General features: G+C 40.7%; 1 protein-coding gene and 1 long non-coding RNA gene across 6 annotated transcripts; one reads left to right on the top strand and one right to left on the bottom strand.

The window, feature by feature from the left end:
* Positions 1-3157: 3157 nt before the first annotated feature.
* On the bottom strand, positions 3158-19479 carry LOC108613925 (proton-coupled amino acid transporter-like protein acs). Of its 5 annotated transcripts, XM_018007729.2 has the most exons (7): positions 15034-15218; positions 14748-14927; positions 6566-6645; positions 6235-6384; positions 4477-5289; positions 4239-4398; positions 3158-4173 (listed from the first exon to the last, which is right to left on the bottom strand). In XM_018007729.2, exons 2-7 carry the CDS (start codon positions 14799-14801, stop codon positions 3895-3897), a joined length of 1536 nt encoding a protein of 511 aa, XP_017863218.1. In that variant the 5' UTR covers positions 14802-14927; positions 15034-15218; the 3' UTR covers positions 3158-3894. The 5 variants fall into 5 exon arrangements, with proteins under 5 accessions (XP_017863218.1, XP_017863219.1, XP_017863214.1 ...); XM_018007730.2 differs by lacking the exons at positions 14748-14927; positions 15034-15218 and adding an exon at positions 19158-19479; XM_018007725.2 differs by lacking the exons at positions 14748-14927; positions 15034-15218 and adding an exon at positions 17781-17968.
* On the top strand, positions 11455-14962 carry LOC149269459 (uncharacterized). The gene is made up of 2 exons (XR_016270042.1): positions 11455-11998; positions 12753-14962. It is a non-coding gene; the product is annotated as an uncharacterized LOC149269459 (long non-coding RNA).
* Positions 19480-19764: the final 285 nt, after the last annotated feature.

Here is a 19764-nt window from a genome sequence, read left to right as displayed (position 1 = left end):
AGTGCCGCCAATTTATGCAGCTGGCAGCTTATGCCGCTTAATCTGCCGGTTCAAAGGTTGTGCTCACATCGCCTGTGTGATTTAAGCACCAGCGCTGAAATATCCTCAATGAAAACCTTCTCGACCCAGCCTGATTTAGCGTTGGCTAAACGGACTCCAAAAGCAGCGCGTATCCATCAGATACACACACACTCACACACACAGCCATGGCTCTTGTTGCGTTTGCTCAATCAGTATGGCAACGAAGTCTGATTGGTTTTCAAAATTCACACGCTGCGCGCTGCTTATCGAGCTGCAATAAAAAAAAAAAGCAAAAGAGGTAAAGGAGCTGCACGTGTGTGTATCTGTCAGATACAATTTTTGGCTGTGCACGAACTTTAAACTCTTTTTCCAATTGCTGGCTGCCTTGAACGTTGGTAAACAATAACATTTCAATTGCACACACACACACGCACACACACACAAATGTATATTGCGTCACATGCAAAACGCTTATCGCATCAGTATAGCAGCGATATATGATTTCTTGCCGCTTATTTGTGTGTGTGTGTGTGCCTGTCTGTTATCTGTGGGTGTAATTTTCTCACGGTTCAGTTTTCAGTTACTCGGACCTAAATTGCGTTTGCACATTTCCCTTTTCTTGTATCTTCTCTTTTTCTGTAGTCCACTCGCCTTTTTGCCCACCGTTTTGTGGGTGATTACGAGAGAAGCAGAAAATAAAAAATAAAAAACATACAGTCTACAGCACCTGAATAAATATCTTATCAGCGTTTCGTTTCGTTTTTCAGCACTTAATATCACATGTTAATTTGACTTCTTAGCTCTCAGCTCTCAGTTCTCGCTCGCCCTTCCGAACGCCATAAAGAAGCGTGGGAATGCGCTAAAAATTGTTGCAAAATATGGCAACTGTTGTTGTCGCTGCGGTTTGGCAGTCGACTCCTTATCACTCGCTATCAAGTGCTCGGCTTGCTTGCGCTTACCGCAAATAAACATGTGTGCCAAATCTCCTCTCGCTAGCCGCTGGGAAATGTCAATAGAGCGAAGGCGATAACTAATTATTGGGACGCATTCCCAAGGCCCAGTGAATTAGGGGGCGTTTGGGAACAATTAAAAATCGGGTAGACCATGGGAATGCTAAAGTGCATACGGAAGCAACTGTTTTAAAGTCAAGTCCATATTATAACATATTATATGGATAATACTTAATAAAAATAATGTAAATATAAATTTAATAATTACATCTATAGCTTAAATTGCATCTGCCTTAACCAATGAGCTCATTCTAAATTTCACATAAAAATAGAAGAAACTTAATCTCTGATAAATTTTTAGTTAAATTACAAGCTTACAAATGGGTAACTGGAGTACCCTGTATGGCCTAATAAACATATATTTAAGAAGTAAGAAAGCTCTAGTCGGGACTGCTCGACTACGAGATCCCCTGAGCCATTCGAGTAACTGATATTTCAATAATTATTACATAGCTTCTTTTCGGCTTACACAAAATAAAGCACATGCACACACACACGCCCCCACATAGCGTGGGCTCAATTGTTTCATAAATCTGCTTGTGGGTGGACTATCTTCATGAAACTTCAGATCGTTATTATAAGATTAATATGCATACATTTGCCATAGCACAAGTCTCTACTATTTGAAATACGAAATCGATTTTTGAAGAAAAATGAGCTCGGTATACACTCTTGTGTATACTCTTATATCTTGTGAGGTCGACGCGTTCAAACATACGGACAGACAAAATTCTAGTTTGATTCGAAAACGGATTATATTTAAAATTTGGAATGGTATTCATCATATTTAAGAGTGTATCTATAAATTTAACCAGTCGATTGAGTCTTCATTGACCAATTGTTGGTCTTTCTCTTAGTTTTAGGAAGCAGGGGCTGGCATATATTTGAGCTACAATACCTATTCTAATATGTAACTTAGCACTCGTCTATTAAGAGTCATCGTACATAAAATGATGAATACTTCAAGATTCTTTTGTCAGCACTCCACTTCTCAGCCTCTTCTTGGAATGGTTTAAGGAACATAAATATATATAGTCTTCGAATCCAATAACTAAAGTGCCTATCCGCAGGGAAGATAGAATAGAGCACAAGGCATTATTCTATTACTTTGCTCTTTTGCTCTCAAGTCAGTGGTCAAGAAAAAGGCGTAGGCAGTTTAATCTAAAGGTCGAAAAGCATGCAATACTTTTGTCAAATAAATTCCATAGCATACTTTTGTGCTGCACATAATAATTATCTGTAGCATACTTTTAGTCTGTCGTTTAGAAACATGCATGTATATTATGACAAATAAGACATACAGGGCACTCCAGAAGCCCCTTTGTAATCTTAATGTTAAAATTCTACTCATTTGAGCGCGCTGGCCAGCTTAGCTGTAGCAATTCACTTTATACAATACTTACAAATCAATATTAATGACACCTGTGCGACAGCTTCTGTTCATCATTGCAGGAGATCGAAGAATTAAGTCTCTTGGTTGCCTCCGGTTGAGCCCCCTAAAAGTTCGGTGTCTTGGGAGTGTGTTTCTGTACCGCTTTAAACTCTAGAGCTGGTTTATTGCATCAAATACCGTGGCCAATTTCAGGTCCATGTGGTGTTTTGAATAAACCATTTGCAGCCAGTAATCAATCTAAAAAAAATTTTCTAGATAACCTGAACAAAACTTAATTTACGTGCAAGATTATACTATATTATACATAACACTCAATGGCGTACCTAGAGCATTAACGCATGGAATAACAGATCATTGCGCTCGGGGCGACCGCCCGCCCAATCTGTATCTCTCTCTCTCTCTCTCTCTCTCTCTCTCTCTCTCTGTCCCTTTCTATCTCTCTCTTTATGCATGTATATATAACGCTATGATTGTCTGTGGACAAGAGAGAGAGAGAGAGAGAGAAGAGAAATGGTCGATCTGGATAAGAATGCCTACCGGAAATCCGTTATTGGGCACAGTTGAAAATATATAAAATTTGAAAGGAATACACAAGTACTATTATATTAAATTGTATTAGTTTATTGGATTTTATTACAAATTTTGAATTGCTTTTGGTTTATACTGATTAAGTTTTGTTTTCCAGTTCATATCATCTAGAAAAACTAAATAAAATTCGAATGTGGTATTTGAATTATTTTGAAAATAAAATTTTATTTGCAAATGATGCAATTTGTGTCATTTAGGATACGTATGTATACATTTATATATATATATATGTCATGAATAATAGAATAGGGCATACAAATTAAGAAATTCAATGATATTATAATGAACGAAAAATATAACGAAACTAACATTGGTTCTGCACATGCGTTCATGTTTTGTGTGTTGTCAGTTTTTGTTTTGTTTCCTCTTGTTGTGTGTGTAACTAATTTAGTTCGGCTAAGAACTAATTACAACTACTTTAACTACGATTTATTTTGCTGTCAAAAGATCACTACGTTTACGAAATCACTTTTGGAAGAATTCTCTAAATAAATGTGATGCCACGATTACTGTTCGTAATGCGGCATCGACTAAATCAAATACTTTGCTTGGATGATAGTAATTTTAAGGGTAGAAAGGCAGAGGGGTATAGGGGCAGAGGGGTTGCAAGATAGCCGCCTGTTGATTAGCTTGAATGAGGCTCATGATGTTAGAACATAATCGGTTTATAGATTTATTTTGATGTTTTAATAGGGTGGATGGATAAATGAGAGTGGCGGGGCATTGATTGGGAACGTAGGTGAAAGTGTCGCAGAGGGAGAATCTTATAAAACTTTGGTTAGCCCTAAAATTAGTTAAAAACTTAACTTAGATATCCCTGTGCTTAGAAGAGTTTTATTAAAACTAATCTAAAGTAAATTAGCATAATCTTTCGGCGGCCGCTCACTGTGCATCGCCCCCATGGCCGCCATCGAACTCGGCCTGGAACTCGCGTATGCTCACGTACGTGCCTGTCACAAAGCCAACAATGCCGAACAGTATCAGGCCGGAGTTCTTCCACAGTCGCCACTTGAAGCGCCCGAAGCCGGGCTCCTCGTAGTACACAGCCAATTCGATGACCGCTGGCACGATCATGCCCAGCGTACTCAGGCAGACGGCGCCGATGAGCGAGATGAATGGCCCGAGATTGGGCAGCGCCACTGCAATGCCGCAGCACAGGCACTGGCAGATAGAGAAATTCCACAGTGAGTTATTGGCAGTGCATTGAGCAATCTAATTAGACTTACCACCAGGCCCACTCGCATGCCGTACTCGCTCACGTTCTGGCGGGCAGCGGGAATCTTGCTCTCGATGCCCTTCCAGAGAATGCTGACTGGCACATAGAACTGCAGCGTAAAGGTGAAGAATATGGCAATGGCAATCATCAGCTTGACGGACTGAGCCAATCTGCAAGAGAGAATATGAATCGAAAATAAATAGCTCGATAGGACCACGCTCACGCTCGCTCGCTCGCTCGCTACTCACTTGTCTTCCAGTGGCAGGTTCAGCGTTATGCTCGCCTGGGTCTCGTCCCCGTACTTGAGGTAGCCGAAGAAGCCGACGAGTGTGTAGAGGCCGATGACCAGACCCATGCCGAAGTTAAGCACCGAGGGGCAGCCAATGAAGTGGCTGGGGTTCTTCATGTCGTTCTCCAGGGACATGACTACACCGATGCCCTCGAGGGCGAAGATGACCGTGCCGAAGAAGAGGGGCCATTGTGCGGGCGGCACGATGCCCGCGCGCTCAGACGGCGCTGGCAGATCCGAGAACATGTAGATGAACGTTATGACAATGCCCACAAACATCAGAATATTGGCGATCATGGAGAAGGGCGTCAGAAACTTGAGATTGCGCACCAGGCACATGAACACCAAGGGCGCCGACACAATCACAATCCACAGGCGCACGCTCAGCTCGGTGTCCATGTAAACGCCGACGACCTGCTGCACATTGGTTGCCACAAACACCAGATAGATGCAGCAGCAGCCCAGCAGATCGATCACCAGAAACGTGTTCACCATGAAGCGTATGAAGCGGGACCAGCGATTCAGGGCGGGCGGGCCATCCAGGAAGGCCTGCTCGGCCACATCGGCGAAACCCATCATGGGTATCTTGCGACGCCGGCACAGTATGTGGGCACACTTGACCAGCACGTGGACGCAGTAGGTGCACAAGGTGCCGACGGCAAAGGTGGCCAACAGGCCGAACCACAGACCGGCATTGGCGAAGGCCATGGGCATGGCCAATATGCCGGAGCCCAGAGAGCCCTTAAGCAGATGCACAAAGGTCTCCAGGTCACTGGAAATCGAAATGAGCTCGAGTAAAAATTGGCATGCAATGCATCTAATACTTAAATAATATCTATATTACGCAAATCCCGTCTGGCTGCCAAAAATAAATAAACTATCTTAAGTTGCATTCAAATATTTACAGACTATCAGAGAACTCTGCCAAAGCACTGCCGACTGCTGCGTTTCTAGCGATGATTCGCATGGTCAGAGATATATAATAGAGAGCGCATTGCATGCACGTATGTATGAACACACACTCACACTCTTATACCAGTGCGCCAACTAGCCGCAAATTTCATAATTAAAATTATAAATTGTATTTCTATGTTTAGAGCAGTTCGTTAGTGAGTCAATTCTAAAGTATGAATCGAAATTGTCGAATCTAGATTGTATTAAACTTAGTTTGCCTAACCCAACATTCTCTTTTTGTTCTGGCAGTGCAGCGCCAATGATTTGACGCCGCGCCTGCCCCTCTCTCTGCGATTCTCATCCACAGCTACATTTTGAATTTTGCACTGCGAACGAATCGTTCAGCATTATCTCGACATTTGTTTTTGTTTTTGTCGTATTCTGTTCTCGTTTCTATTTGCGAATTTACTTTATTTTTAGTTTAAAAGCTTTTCGGCAAAAGTCCAAGGACAATGTCAATAGAATTTCAAATGTATTTCCGTTTTTTTCCTTTTCGTTGAAACCACAAAGCCAAGCAGAGAAATCAAAGTCTAGGCAAAAGTTCAATGACGTTAATTAAATAGTTAGTCACTGATTTATCTATAGCAAATATCAGCTGTTTATATAAGATATTTCGAGAACAGACTTTTGATTCGATTGTGTTGCACATTGCCATAGATACCATTATGCATACACCCGTACACCCGGTGCAAAGGACATTGGGTCCTTAACTGAATTTAAGGTTTCTCCGAGCTAATTTTCATACTTGCTACTTGATACTTACGATGTGGGGTGCTCCACTTTGCGATGCTCGAAGGGATTGTAGAGGCCGTCCTCGCCATCGTCGCCGCCTTTTTTGCGCGTCAACACCAAAGGGAGGGTGGAGCCCGCCGCCTGCTGGGCAGGCACATCGGCCATGTCGGAGCGGATGAACCTATCCGAGGATGAATACATTTCGAACATTGTAGTCGAGGAATTGTTATCGACATTCTTGTACATCTTGTACAGCGAGTGCACAATCTGTATCTAGTTGTAGGAGTGATTGGTTCTTGAGTCGGATGCGCGATATAGCTACGTTGGCCACGGCATCGAAAACTTAAATGAAAGGTACTCACTTGGGCTGGCCCATGCTCGCGTTGTTCCTGTTGCCATTTTTCCTCTCGCTGTCGTAGACCGTCACAACCGTCGGAATTTTCTGCAAAAGAGATCGCCGATCGTCAGAATTCGATTGAGCAACTGATCTAGTGCAATGAATCAAATGCCACTGCACAGAGAGAAACAGAGAGAGAGAGAGGACGAGAGCGCGCACTTATGTAAATCGGCCAGCTGCTGCTGCTGGCACTAGCTACTAGCTGCCAGTGCAGAGAAATGCACCTATGCCAAAAATTATTTACGTATTTGTTGGTGCGAACATTGTTTTCGTCAGTTTATGGCCAGCGGCGAGAGTTGAGCGGCATCTTGGTAACTTGTTGCTGGATATGCAGCCAGATGACCTTGAGAATCTCAGTGCGCAAGGTCAAGCGAGCACAGTTTACATCACTAGACGCGAACGGATCGAAAAACTTGAGCGATTCAACTGTAATGTTCCGATAAACAAAACACCCGACAATGCAGCGCATTGAGACAATTTTTGGCACCACGCGCCGTATGCGCAATATTCAAGTTCAATAGACAAACTGCTATGCGGAAGAAGCAAAATGCGTTCAAACGCGTACACACACGCAGTACACAGCAAGCAGTTCATTTTCAGCTTTTCAGGCGCACCTGCTGATCCATGCTGGCGCCACTCAATGATGTGGTCATTGTGGCAGCACCACTTGACGGCGCCGGCGGTGGACCGCCGCGTTTGAGCGACATCTTCAGCTTGTGGCGACTGAGCACGCCGCTGGATAAACGCGTCTCGTGCTTCCTAGGGCCAAAGCTGCTCAGCTCCTGCTCATGCGGCTGCTGCTGACGCGGCGGCAGTGGCGGCTTTCCGGCGGTGGCGTTCAGCTTGAAGGCGTTGCGCTTTTCGCAGTCGATTTCGAGATCAAATTCAAGATCGAGCGATTAAGCGACATGCGCGACGTTTTCACGTGCAGTTCCAGTGAGTGACGATACAAATCTGTTCGCGTCCACGGCCAATGTCGTCCGCTTATATGCACTTTTGTTGCCAAAATGAAAAGCGACAACTACAGCAGCGGCCACAGCGAGAGTGGTCTGCGGTATATTGCGAATAGCTTTGAAAATAAATAGTAGACGCAGAGCAGCACAGGAACCCACACAGCAGCAGAGACTGCTGCATCAGAAGGGGCGCCTTTTCCGAACTGAGCAGCCATTTAGTGGTGCCAGTAGTGGGAGAGCTCAGAACGAGATTTTCGGCAGCTATAGCTGTAACTGCTGAGATACACTGCTTGGGCTGCAGCAGCATACAGAATGCCCGCATTAAAAATGACGTCATTGAATGTTTTGTCTGCTGCTATTGTTTCCTATATATTCACACGTGTGTCTAGCAAGGCAGAGAGATAGAGAAAGAGATAGAGAGAGAGAGTGAGAGTGACAGAGGGACGGGGATCGGAGAACGGAGAAAGAGAATCGTGCGCGCTGCTATTAAAAAATAGGTACAATATCAACGTGTGCTCCCACATATAAATTGATCGAAATCAGTGCGACGCCGTAAGCGACATGATCCGCCTATGGTAAGTGCGACGTAGATAAAATTAATGAGGAAACTGTAAATTTGCGCAAAAAATGTGCGAAAAATATTTACGACGGCAGGCAATACACAAATAGAGCCAAAAGCCAGCTTGATTTTAGTAATTTTTCATGATTTGTATTTTTGTTTGAAATTGTCCAGAATTAAAGCAAGGGGCAGATGTATGTTTTATTTATTTATTTATTTTTTTTTTTTATTAGAAAATTGCAGCATAAATAACCCATTTATTCGCCACATTTAGCTCAATTAAAATAAAAAATTTGTTATTTTGAATTATTTATGAGATAAACGAATTATGTCAAATAAACAACGACAGGCAACAGTGCGTATACTTATTGTACATTTGCTACCGCCATCTATGTTCGTTTAGCCGAAACTGCAACAAACACGCCACACTTAACAGCGGCGAGCGCCGGCGCGCAGAAAAGTAGGCAACGACTTTTTTTACAAACATTTCCGCGGCAATTGCAGCAAGGCCGAACGCGCTCGGTTTTGACGTTTATTATATAATACATAATAAATATTTTAATTTCAATGTCTAGTGACATTTGAACGTTGAGTAATACAAAATTTAGCTGTTATTCGCTACAAATCGTTTTTTAAATATAAAAACAAGTAAGAACGTTGCAGTCGGGCGTTACCGACTGCGGAATACTCATTCACATCCCATCAACAATTTAGTAGTTAAGTTTCGTTCTAATACTCTAGAATATACAGGTTTTTCCGATTTGCCACGCCCCAACTGGGCGTAGACACCTCATTTTTGGTCAGTTTTTAGAAAGAGATAACGTTACCCTAACTGCAAAGTTTGAATGCTTACCCTAAAAAAATGTGAAAATTACAGGGTATTTTATTTTTTTAAAATTATTTTTGGGGAATCGATAGAGGAGGCTACCAGTAACTCAACTATCCAAATTTGAAGCTTCTAGCTATTATACTTTAGGATATAAACTTTTGCGGTTTGCCACGCCCCCTGTGGGCGGACATATATCCGACAAAACTTTTTGGTCTTGGGTGATCAGTCCGAGTATATATACAAAATTTGAGGTCTCTGCCATCAATAGTGTCCAAAATATAGGAGAATTTAAAAAATCACTATATCTTCAGGTCCGATTTGCCACGCCCCCAACGGGCGTAGACTTATAATTTATCTTCAGACTTTATAGAATCATACCATTAGCTGACGTGCAAAATTTCAGCATTCTAGGTTTACAACTTTAGGAGATACAGTTTTATCCGATTTGCCACGCCCCCAATGGGCGTAGATATATCCGCCATAGCTCGTAATCTTGGGTGGTCAACGCGGACCTACATACCAAGTTTCAGCTTTCTAGCTCTTCAACAAACATGATTTCTGGTATATCGGAAAATGCATTTTCCGATTTGCCACGCCCCTAGAGGGCGGATCGGGAAAATTTTAACACTTTATAAATCGGAGATATACACGAGTATGTGTTCCAAATTTCAAGTCTCTAGCTTCAATAGCGCCGAAATAGATTGCGTTCATACGGACAGACGGACAGACGGACAGACGGACAGACGGACGGACGGACAGACGGACAGACGGACGGACAGCAAGACGGACATTGCACAAAACCAATATACTGATTCACTTTCGTGAATGAGTATAAAAATAGATACATTTAAATAGTGACAGACTGGCTAGACACCGGAGCAGACTAGCGAGAAGATTGCTTCCTGCGAGACCACTAAGGCGATTAAAACGCTTGGGTTTTGCCAAAAATATGAGATAAGTCGTTTAGGGATACTTGTAAATATATATTTGTAAGTCCTCCTGAATACATCAGAAGGTTAGGTGTTATATAAAAATTCTAATTGTGTTGTTAAGGTACTAAACTTGCATTGTACAGATTCAGCGCTTAAAATATATATACAAACAAATAAAACACAAAAAAAAAAAAAAAAAAAAAAAAAAAAAAAAAAAATTTAAATATTGAATTTTAAAATAAACTCGAATTGAAAAAGAAATTTATTTATTCCTTAAGTCTCCCGGTTCATAGGAAGCTGATAAACCTTAGTATAGGTATACCTCCATTCCATTGTTTCACTCCCTTCACTTTTAGAAATAATCTTAAACAAATGTAGCACATGCCAAAATGGAACTTGACAGTTTAACGCATCAGTTGACATTTTTTATGGACTACAAACATATGAGTGCTATAAGCGTAAGCGCATAAGCACTATTCTCGAATCAATTTCAGACTGATAGATACCCTCGAGAAACATTCATATATTCATATATACTATTTATAAATAATACCGATGTATATAAATAATTTTTCGAACATATTTTAAGTCCTCTTGCAACAGATCTGGTTTTCTTTTTCATTAAGTTGTATTGTTAATAAAATATATTTAATAAATGACATGGATTCAATTTTAATAAAAGACTCTAATCTTAGTATATAATAGACATGCATATGGATACCGACATCACACCCTGTTTATCCATATTGCATCGAGATTAACACAGAAATTCCTAGAGCTGTAAATCGACGAATTCCCTAGTTTTCCATAGACAAAAGCCAACATTCGAGCAATAAAATGTGCCTTATTTAGTGTTTAAGTATATGGCATAACAATAATTGCTTATAATCATCGCTTCACATCACAAGTTCGAAATAAAAATAGTTTACGCAATAATTAGACAGCTGGGCAGGCAGAAACTCAGCTGCATTGTGGCGCCAGTGCATCTACAATAATAATAATATCCAGCCAATCCGGCAGCCAGTCACCCAATGAGACAGTCAACTGTTTTGTCGCGTGCAACATTATATACTGTGCAATAGTTTAAAATAAAAAACATTTACAGTGCTGACAATTTTTTTCCGCATTTAGCGTAGCGTGTGGTCTTTTGTTGGAGGGTCTAGAATTTGTACCCGCATTCAAATAGCAGCAACAGCTACCCAAATAACACGAGCAAAATGAAAACGATTCGAGACTGCCTGACTAGAAGATGCCCTGAACTCCCCTGGGAAGAACTCTAGTCTCTCCATGATTTTCTGATTCATAAGCAAGAGCTCTGCTAGCAGCGCAGTTTAATTTGAGCTGTTTCGTGGGTGCCTTTATTCTTTCTATTAGGAGGACTTGCATTAATAATATTCATATGCGTAAATCTGTCAATGTAAAAGTAGCTTTTATTCAAAACACTTTGTTTTTAATACAGGAGAAGGCAAAAAATCGCTTTCCTCATTTCACAGAAGTAGGATGTTAATTTGATATCTCCAGCTTCTACAGTGGGCAAGCCAAAATGGGATGAGTTCTCAATACAAATTTATATATCTCATTTCATTTTTACCAGATCTCTGACATCATAAGAATGGACTGAAAGACGGTCATGGGTGTATCGCTATAACTCAGTTCGTCACGCAGATTAAGAACGTATATACTTTATGGCGTTCGCCGGGCCTTCTTCTGCCCGTTCCCTTTGCTCAAAACCATTATACCCCGACTTCCCATTTGCAATGGGTTGAGGGTATACAAATGCATAAAGTAAGGCACAAAGCATGTGAACAAAACAACATTAACGCAAATGGAGCTCAAAAGCGAACTGCAAACAAGCTTCCCGCTCCCCGAGAGAGAGCAGCGAAATGAGCGATCGACACGTGTCGCTGGGGCTCTTCAAGTTCAATATGGTCGCAACTGACGATAGAAATGCAAGCCATGGCGAATTGGGAGCTAGAGAAGCGGTGATAAGAAATAATTTTTTATCAAATGAACATTAAATTGAACAAATGAAAACTAAAGAAATAGTTATTGCGAAAATTTCAAAGAGTTTCATTGTTAAGCGGATTTCACATGATATAATATTGAGGATTGTGAGCAGGAAAGGGTAACTACATACATATATAAAAATTTTTGTCTTTAACTTTAATAAGATCATGAAGGTTTATTTGATTTATTTTTACCCAGCTGATAGGTAGAGAGATGCTAGTTTTAAATATTTGCGAAATGATTTATTCTACAAGCGTAGCCGTATTATATTATAGAAACAATATACCTTATTGATATATTGCATAGGCATGCAATGAGAATATTCTATTTATAGTGCCGATTGTCAAGTATGCATTGTATAGTCAGCCTAAAGCAAACAGCATGCCAAATGTTACAGCTAATATAACCCCAAGATGACGCAGAAAATCGTGAAATGTACTAAAGTCAAAGTAAACGTGATTATGGCCAAATGGCAAATGGCAAATGGCAAATGCAAATTTAATCTTTTTTATTAAATCGATACAACAATTGACAAAGTTGGTAGCCCATCAATCAATACTGAATTCCTAGTTTATCGTAGGTATTTCCTAATGTGTGCATTTCGATAGCGATAGCATACAAATTGATTCCAATAACTCCGATAAGAACCACAAGAGGAAACACTGTCCGCAGCGCAAAAATCTCAGTGTAATCTTAGTACGTGCTATTACAAAATTGCGCTGCAAGTGTAAATAATTATTTTCTAGTCTTGTAATGCGTGTTTGCACGATATGACGAAATGGCCCACACTCTGCCCTAGCACACTCAACAACCCCTCTCACCCACCCCCTTATAAGTGCAATGACTAACTAAGCAAATTCGCACATTCGCAGGCGTACAGGGCTGGCAGCAACATGCCTTCATGTCTCACATCTAATTAAAAGGCACCTTTGGAGCGTTAGAGCTGGGGCAGTTCTAAAGCTCCATAATTCTGCGTCTACGGGCTCTTCATAGTTCCAACTGCATGCCATTGAACTTACATAAGTGAGTGGAACAGAAACAGCAAGAGAAACAGAAGCAGCAGGGAAATGAAATCGAAAACGGCACAAGCAGCACAAAAAAAACAAACAAAGCCAACAATTTGTAATGGAAAATTTTTTACAAAACTGGCTAAAATGCAAGCAGCGAATATACATATGTACATATATAAAGCACAAACGAATAGTGCATCACGTGGCGCCCCGCGTCGGCTGAGCGGGGCTTGTTGCGGCTGCGACTGAACTCGGCACAGTCGAGTTCTAGCTAAATAACTGTTAGCAATCAGTCAATGCAAACACGTCGATTTATGGCTAGGTATGCTCGCCGAATTGTCGCACGGGGCGTATGGCAAATGCATTGAAAATGCATTTTAGGCGCCAAGCAACGCTCAGATAAGATAGTCAATGGGGCGGCAAGTCCATGAGGGGGATACAATTTCGATATTCCAGCTGCGACAGGCACCAATCAGAGACAGCATTAATAAGCGCAAATTGAAACGGATTCGATCCGAGCACAAGCTGCTCACAACTGAACAGCAATTAGAGAACCCATTCGAGACTCTGTTTACCTGAGCCCCTAACAGAATTTGTGCGGCAGTCGGGTTTCAAGTGCAGCGGAGTTGGTTGGCTCGGAGAGAACACGAGCGATATTTGCAGTGCCAGAGTCGAGAGAGTTTGGCCACACTTTCTCAATGCGACATGAATGCTCATGGCATGGAAAATTACCAAATGCGATCGAATTTTAAATTGTGCCACTTAGTGAAAACCAAACTCAGCAAATTCACTGGCGGCGCTTGCGCACCAGCAGCACGAGTGACAGACCGCCAGATCGGGCGACTGACCGACTAACAGACTAGCAGACAGACTGACAGACAGACAGAGTATTCGAGTCAAAGTACAAAATACCATGATTTTTGTGCATATTGCCACGAAATCGTAAACGCGCTCAGCACAAATATGTAAACCCTGAAATATGCTGACGCGGTAGGTAGACGAAAGACGAAAGACGACAACGTCGACGTCGTCGTCGGCATAGACGGCGAGCAACATGCCCTACTTCGTCCCCTTGAGCATTTGCGCACCGAACTCGAGTCCCAGCCAGGCAAACATAAAAATGCAAGGCGCTCGCACAGGCTGCGAGTGGAAAATTCCACTGCTCACAAACAAAGACAACAAACATTAGCAACAACAACAACAACAGCAATTACAACAGGAACGAGCATGCAAAAGTCATTGTTTGGCTGTAGGACTAAGAGCGAGCGAGGGTGGAAATGCTTAAGTGTGTTTCTCATAGCGACAACAGTAGCCGCAGCAGAAACATCCCCGAAATTAGACTTCAGTTTTGGGATTCCTCAATTCGTTATCATATCATGCAAGGTAAACGATTTGCATGCCAATTCGATCAATCAATGAAAAAAGCAGCAAAGAGTTCTAGAAGGTTTAGAAGTAATCCCTATATATATAGAATGCTTATGGTCAAATGACACTTGATTAAATAGATATGTCACATGATTCACTATCTCTGGGAATCAAGTAAGACCGAGCTAGGTGGAATTCACTCTGACTCAGAACGTAAATTAAATATGCCAACATATGACATGAGAAATAATTATCAATTGGTCTAATGCAGATTACGTTTCATTCTAATACGATTGAGTGAACCAGTCGAATGGGAACACAACTGTCATTACAGACAACTCTAACGGTTTTCAGATAACAACAACCTAGTGCCTCTGTCGTCATCAGGCGAGCCCAACATTAACCCCCCGAGGGAGTTCTCTCATTAACATAAGTCGGAAACCGGAACTCGGAACTTGAAGGCCTCACGAACCACTTGGGTATGGTACTTACAGTATATTCCGCCGGTGCGAGCGGCGTGCGTGAGTCGCTTTTGTGAAAACTCATTTTCACCGCAGCGAAAATCCAGTTGGTCCTGTTATCCTGTCGGCAATGGCAACTGTCGCGCGCTTAATGTATTCTGTAAACTCTCGGTCAACGCGTTGCAGTGCGTTTTCCAGCAATTTCCAAACACTTTTTGCGATACAAAATAAAATTTAATGGGGAAATTTAGTGCAAAAATTGAGACTCGATTTTTTTGGTTTATTTAATTTTGTAAAAAGATAAAATGCAATATTACTAATGCAATTCTCAACACTTGCGACCGCTCTAGCTTCGAAAGAAAACCAAAATTTTCTTCTCAGCCTTATTTTCTTTGTGTCGAGCGAAATTGAAAACGTTGCCAAGACGTTGCAAAGAAATTTTCAAAGTTCTGACAACCGCACGGTTTGACAAACAGAACAAGAATGCCAACCTTCGCGTAAAAACGAGCGAGTAAAAATGCACGATTTGACGATTGAGCTGCCAGAGAAAAGAGAGCGTGAAGCCGCGAGAGACGCACAGAGAGCGACGGAGAGTGAGAGAGAGGGAGAGAGCCCGTCCAGTTCCGTGTTTGATAATGAACACGTAAACTTCCATCGAAAGGAAACTTGTTCGGCACTCATATGGGCGTACCGGGGACTATCCAATATTCTCAGTTCCGCTGCACTTATTTGATACATGAATCCGAAACTCTCGCTCTCTCGAGCAAATAGTAACGCAATCATGAAATCGAAATCTATCAATCGACAGAGTCGACTCATAACAATACCCTGCTCGAACAATCCACCCCGCTAGCATTATCATGTGCATTCACTTTGCTAACGACACATGTTCCTAACTGAATAGTTAAAGTAAATACGAATATATAGAGCGAGAAAAAGGTTAAAAGTTGAGTACAAATATAATTTATTTATGTGTGTATAAAAACCCAAAAATAGTTGACAACAATAAGTTGCAATAAATCAATATAATTTTTGTATATCGATAAGAATAAAAAAAAAAAAAAACAAAAAAAACAAAAAAAAAAAAACTTGTTTGTTTATTTATTTATTTGTATTTATTTTTGCAACTTATGGTAGCTATTGGTTATATATGTATATTGCTGTATAAGTAATGTGCAGGCATTGTAGATAAGGCATTCGATACATGGAAAACTCTCCACAATATGCATAGCAAATAATGCTCTAATTAATTAGCGATGCCGTTAGATAAAAGAGGGCCCTAACAGAGACAGAAATAGAAAGGGTCGTTCATTCACTGGGGCCGAGCTTGGCGAAAATATGTAAAAATATCCAACTGCGCAAAACCGAATGGAACGGAACGTCATGAAGTTGCATTTGCCTCTCCGCAATTTCCCCTTTGGCTGATAAAAATAACTTTTCTGTCACTCGCCCAATTAGGTATCAATTGAATTGTGTGACGTTTACCCGAAGCAAGGCAAGTAATTGGCCATTGATTGCCGAAAATGTGAAAACGCAACATCGACGCATTGACATCGATTAAGACAAGGAAAGTATATAATATGTATGTATGTATATAAATTGAATACGTGCTCGTATATAAGCAAATAAATGGAAATGTGTCTATAAAACAACTGCAAATTTAAATCAATTTATGTAGGTTCTTTGCGGCGCATTTATTTATGTGTAATTCGAAACGTGACAGCTGCAAAAATCGAATCGATACCGATCTCGTCTAACATATAACCGGAGCAAACCAGATCGCTGCGAGCATATGGAAACTTTTCTGATTCCGATTTATTATTTGCGGATCAAAAAGCAATTGAAGAAATTAGAAATAGCTTCAACTTGACCGACTTTAGCTTTTGAAATCAAAATCCATCAAGAGAGCGGATTAGATAAAAATGGCATTGAAGTCAACCTGAACCTTTGTCCTTGCATGAATTCCAATCGCAAATCAGTATGTGCATATGATATATCTAATGGATGTATGTATGCAATGAATTAGAGACTGAACGCTTCCTTTTCGATTGTTAATATAGGAAAATTGTGTTTCAAAAAATTCTAATGCTAATTTTAATTTAATCTAATATTTAGCTTATAAAGTCATAAAGTCAGTATGATGAATATTATTTTCAAATTTCAAATCTTAAATGCATCGCATTTGAACTTCCGTTTCAGTTTATTTTGTCGCGTAAATTAGTATTGCATACTTTTTTGCGCAGCGGCTATTGGCGCCATCTAGCGGGCAGTGTTGACAAGTCGCGTTCAATCTACGAAACACTTGTAGTCGTCAAATCTAAGCCACTTAACGAACACTCACAGTGCGCCAGCTTGGCTGGACATCGCGCATACGCCCCAAGGCGTAAGTTGTGTGTTTTGAATGCGAATTATATTCGCTTGAAAAGCGCGATTAAAATGGACTTAATTTTTGTGACCTTTGCAATGATATCAACAATTTTAGCTGCTTCATTTATAGAAAAACAAAACGACAAATCCAAGTTCACACGCTCATCGCACAAATCAAAATCAAGTCGTACTTGACTGCTTATTTACTGCAATTCCTTCCAACTGTTATCCATATTGTAGCTGGCGTGCAAATTAGCTTTAAGTTGAGCTGAGCTGAGCTGAGCTGATCTGAGAAATTTATTTGCATACAGAACTGCCAGAGACCGGAGACATAATGCATTCTAAATTTAGTCAGAAAACCGGTTGCCCACATTTGCTACATTCATTTATATTATGATTTTATTTTATTATTTAGCTCGCACAAAAGCCAAAAGAATAAAAACACAGCCGACCGTGGCTAAACTTAATTCTATAGAAACAATAAACAAAAATTTGTACTATGCTCCATTCAGATAAACATGTACAGATATATACGTATCACTTTCGTATGCAAGCCGCATGCCTGAGCTGCTAAGCCGACTCTCCATTAAGCTCATTGGACGATAAACGAAACACATATCTGAGAGCCTACGACGTGTTATTTGTCAAAATGTCGGTAAGTCCCAGACTCACAGGGTTTAACCCAATACTTGTTTACCTCAAGTCGAAGATCCTGTTGAGAGCGTAAGTGAGGTTCGTTGCTTATCGATAGAGTTCTCATTTCTGCATCAGCTGACATTTCGTATATATCCATTGTCGAATGTATATCACTTGCTCCTAATTAATTCACTCCGTTCAATAATCACTGCGGAACTGATTTCTAGACGATATTTTCGCTCCTAAAGTAACATTGGCCAGCCGCGTATCTTGCGACTTTGTTATTGGCAAATTAACCTAATCAGAGTGTAACTAATCAAATCGGTTCTTAGAGTTTGTAATTAATAAACAACTATGGAACTCATCAACATTCCATTCCATTCCATTCCGATACACTATAAATCAGAAGCGCCGATCCGACAGATTCGCCATATGCCATATGTTCCTTTAAGCAAAAGTCATGCATTCCCCCGACTGATTAGTTTACTATTGCCAGCTACTTTTGCTATTATCAGCTGTGTATTATTTAAAATACTTACTTACAGCAATGATACTATTACAAAAAAAAAATAGTTTGAATAAAAGAATGGCTGGAAATCGAACTGGGGATATTAAACCAATGCAATATCAATTTTTATGGTCAATAATCAAACACGATAAGAAATGCTGTTCTGGTTTTAAATTTCCATTACGTATTGAATTAGATTACGTTACTGCAATTATCTTTACGTTGGGAAAACACACTGTTCTTGGCACTTTAAGGAAGTAGAACGCAGAACCACACGGACTGACAGCTAGCCAGTAATAAAGAGAAACATGTAATTTATATTGTCTAGAGATCAACTTTGTAATGGAATTTGTTTAGTTGGCAGACACGATTTTACAATCACAATCCCATGAGAATATGCTTAACTGCAATTGTTGTTGGCGACGAGTTATCAATTATATTGTGTATAACTTTTATTTGAGCCATTAAAGTAATCCATTCAATGCGCTTGCCAGAGCGCGCTTATTAGGTAACTTTTTGGTAGATGAGCGTCGGACTACTGCCGCTTCTTGCCATCATATAAACACCTCTAGGCAATCCAAATGGGGTGAGCTGATAAGAGATTTGACTGATGTGTCTTTGCCATTGTTTACTGTCGTCACAAACTGTCGACCAAACAGATGAGATACAGAAATCCAAGCACAGTCTGTACCAAAAACAGTGGATGTCAGCGGCAAATCAAGGACTCACCCAGCTTAGATATCACTTTGGCAGATTTATATCAGCCTAATTGTAATTTAATCGCACACAAACTGGGCGCACGACCACAAGGTCTGATCCACAATCACAATCATTATTGATGTACGATAATGAATTCATAAATATGTCACGCACAATCGGGCACTTATTGTCGAGAGCTGATAAAGGCACTTTTCATTGGTAAGAACTTACTGCTCCATTATTAGATTCCGTAGCTGGTCCACTAATTACAGCCAGCGTCATTATTTTCGTTGTTTTTTTTTTTCAATCACGTGCCTTTTTACACTGAACTCGTGAAGTAATTAAGTTAAGTATACGCCGTGCTGTGCGACGGTTTGCTGTTTATGTGGCGATCGGCGTGAACGGAATAAGCCCGCAAACCTTACAATACATTCCGTTTTAAACACAGAGCTAATACCAATTTACTCAACGTTTTAACTAACTGCACTCCATTCGAAAATAAAAACCAAGCAGAAAATGGTATAAAAATAATGAAAAAGCACTCAAAACCCGCTCGCTGCCTGAGTGAGTTTTATGGTTGCAGTCTGCTGTGCTGTGATATTGGAATTTACTTTGAGACTGAGATCATTCGGAATACACATCAAGCGCCTGGCAATGGCTGCGGCTTAACATTAACATTGAACATTGAAATAACGCCTGCCAGCCCGTACTCGTCGGGCTTGGCATGATTTTGCTTTTGTTTTGTCAATGCAAATGATTCAGTACAATTTGTGATGCAGACAGCGAAACGTGCGAATAGACTCAGAGAACCCGACAAATGTTTACCTGCCAAGCTGAT

This window comes from Drosophila arizonae, chromosome 4 (genome assembly GCF_054131065.1).
Source record: "Drosophila arizonae isolate 15081-1271.41 chromosome 4, UAZ_ARI_1.0, whole genome shotgun sequence".
Lineage (NCBI taxonomy): Eukaryota > Metazoa > Arthropoda > Insecta > Diptera > Drosophilidae > Drosophila > Drosophila arizonae.
Note: the sequence above shows the minus strand (reverse complement) of the source record. Positions and strands in the feature narration are given on the sequence as shown.

Coding starts and splice junctions, on each gene's coding strand:
- LOC108613925 (XM_018007725.2), bottom strand. CDS start 17,876: ATGGATATATACGAAATGTCAGCTGATGCAGAAATGAGAACTCTATCG. Junction 6,646..17,780: donor AACAGGATCTTCGACTTGAG/GTAAACAAGTAT, acceptor TCTCTTTTGCAG/AAAATTCCGACGGTTGTGAC. Junction 4,174..4,238: donor GCATGCGAGTGGGCCTGGTG/GTAAGTCTAATT, acceptor TCTATCTGCCAG/TGCCTGTGCTGCGGCATTGC.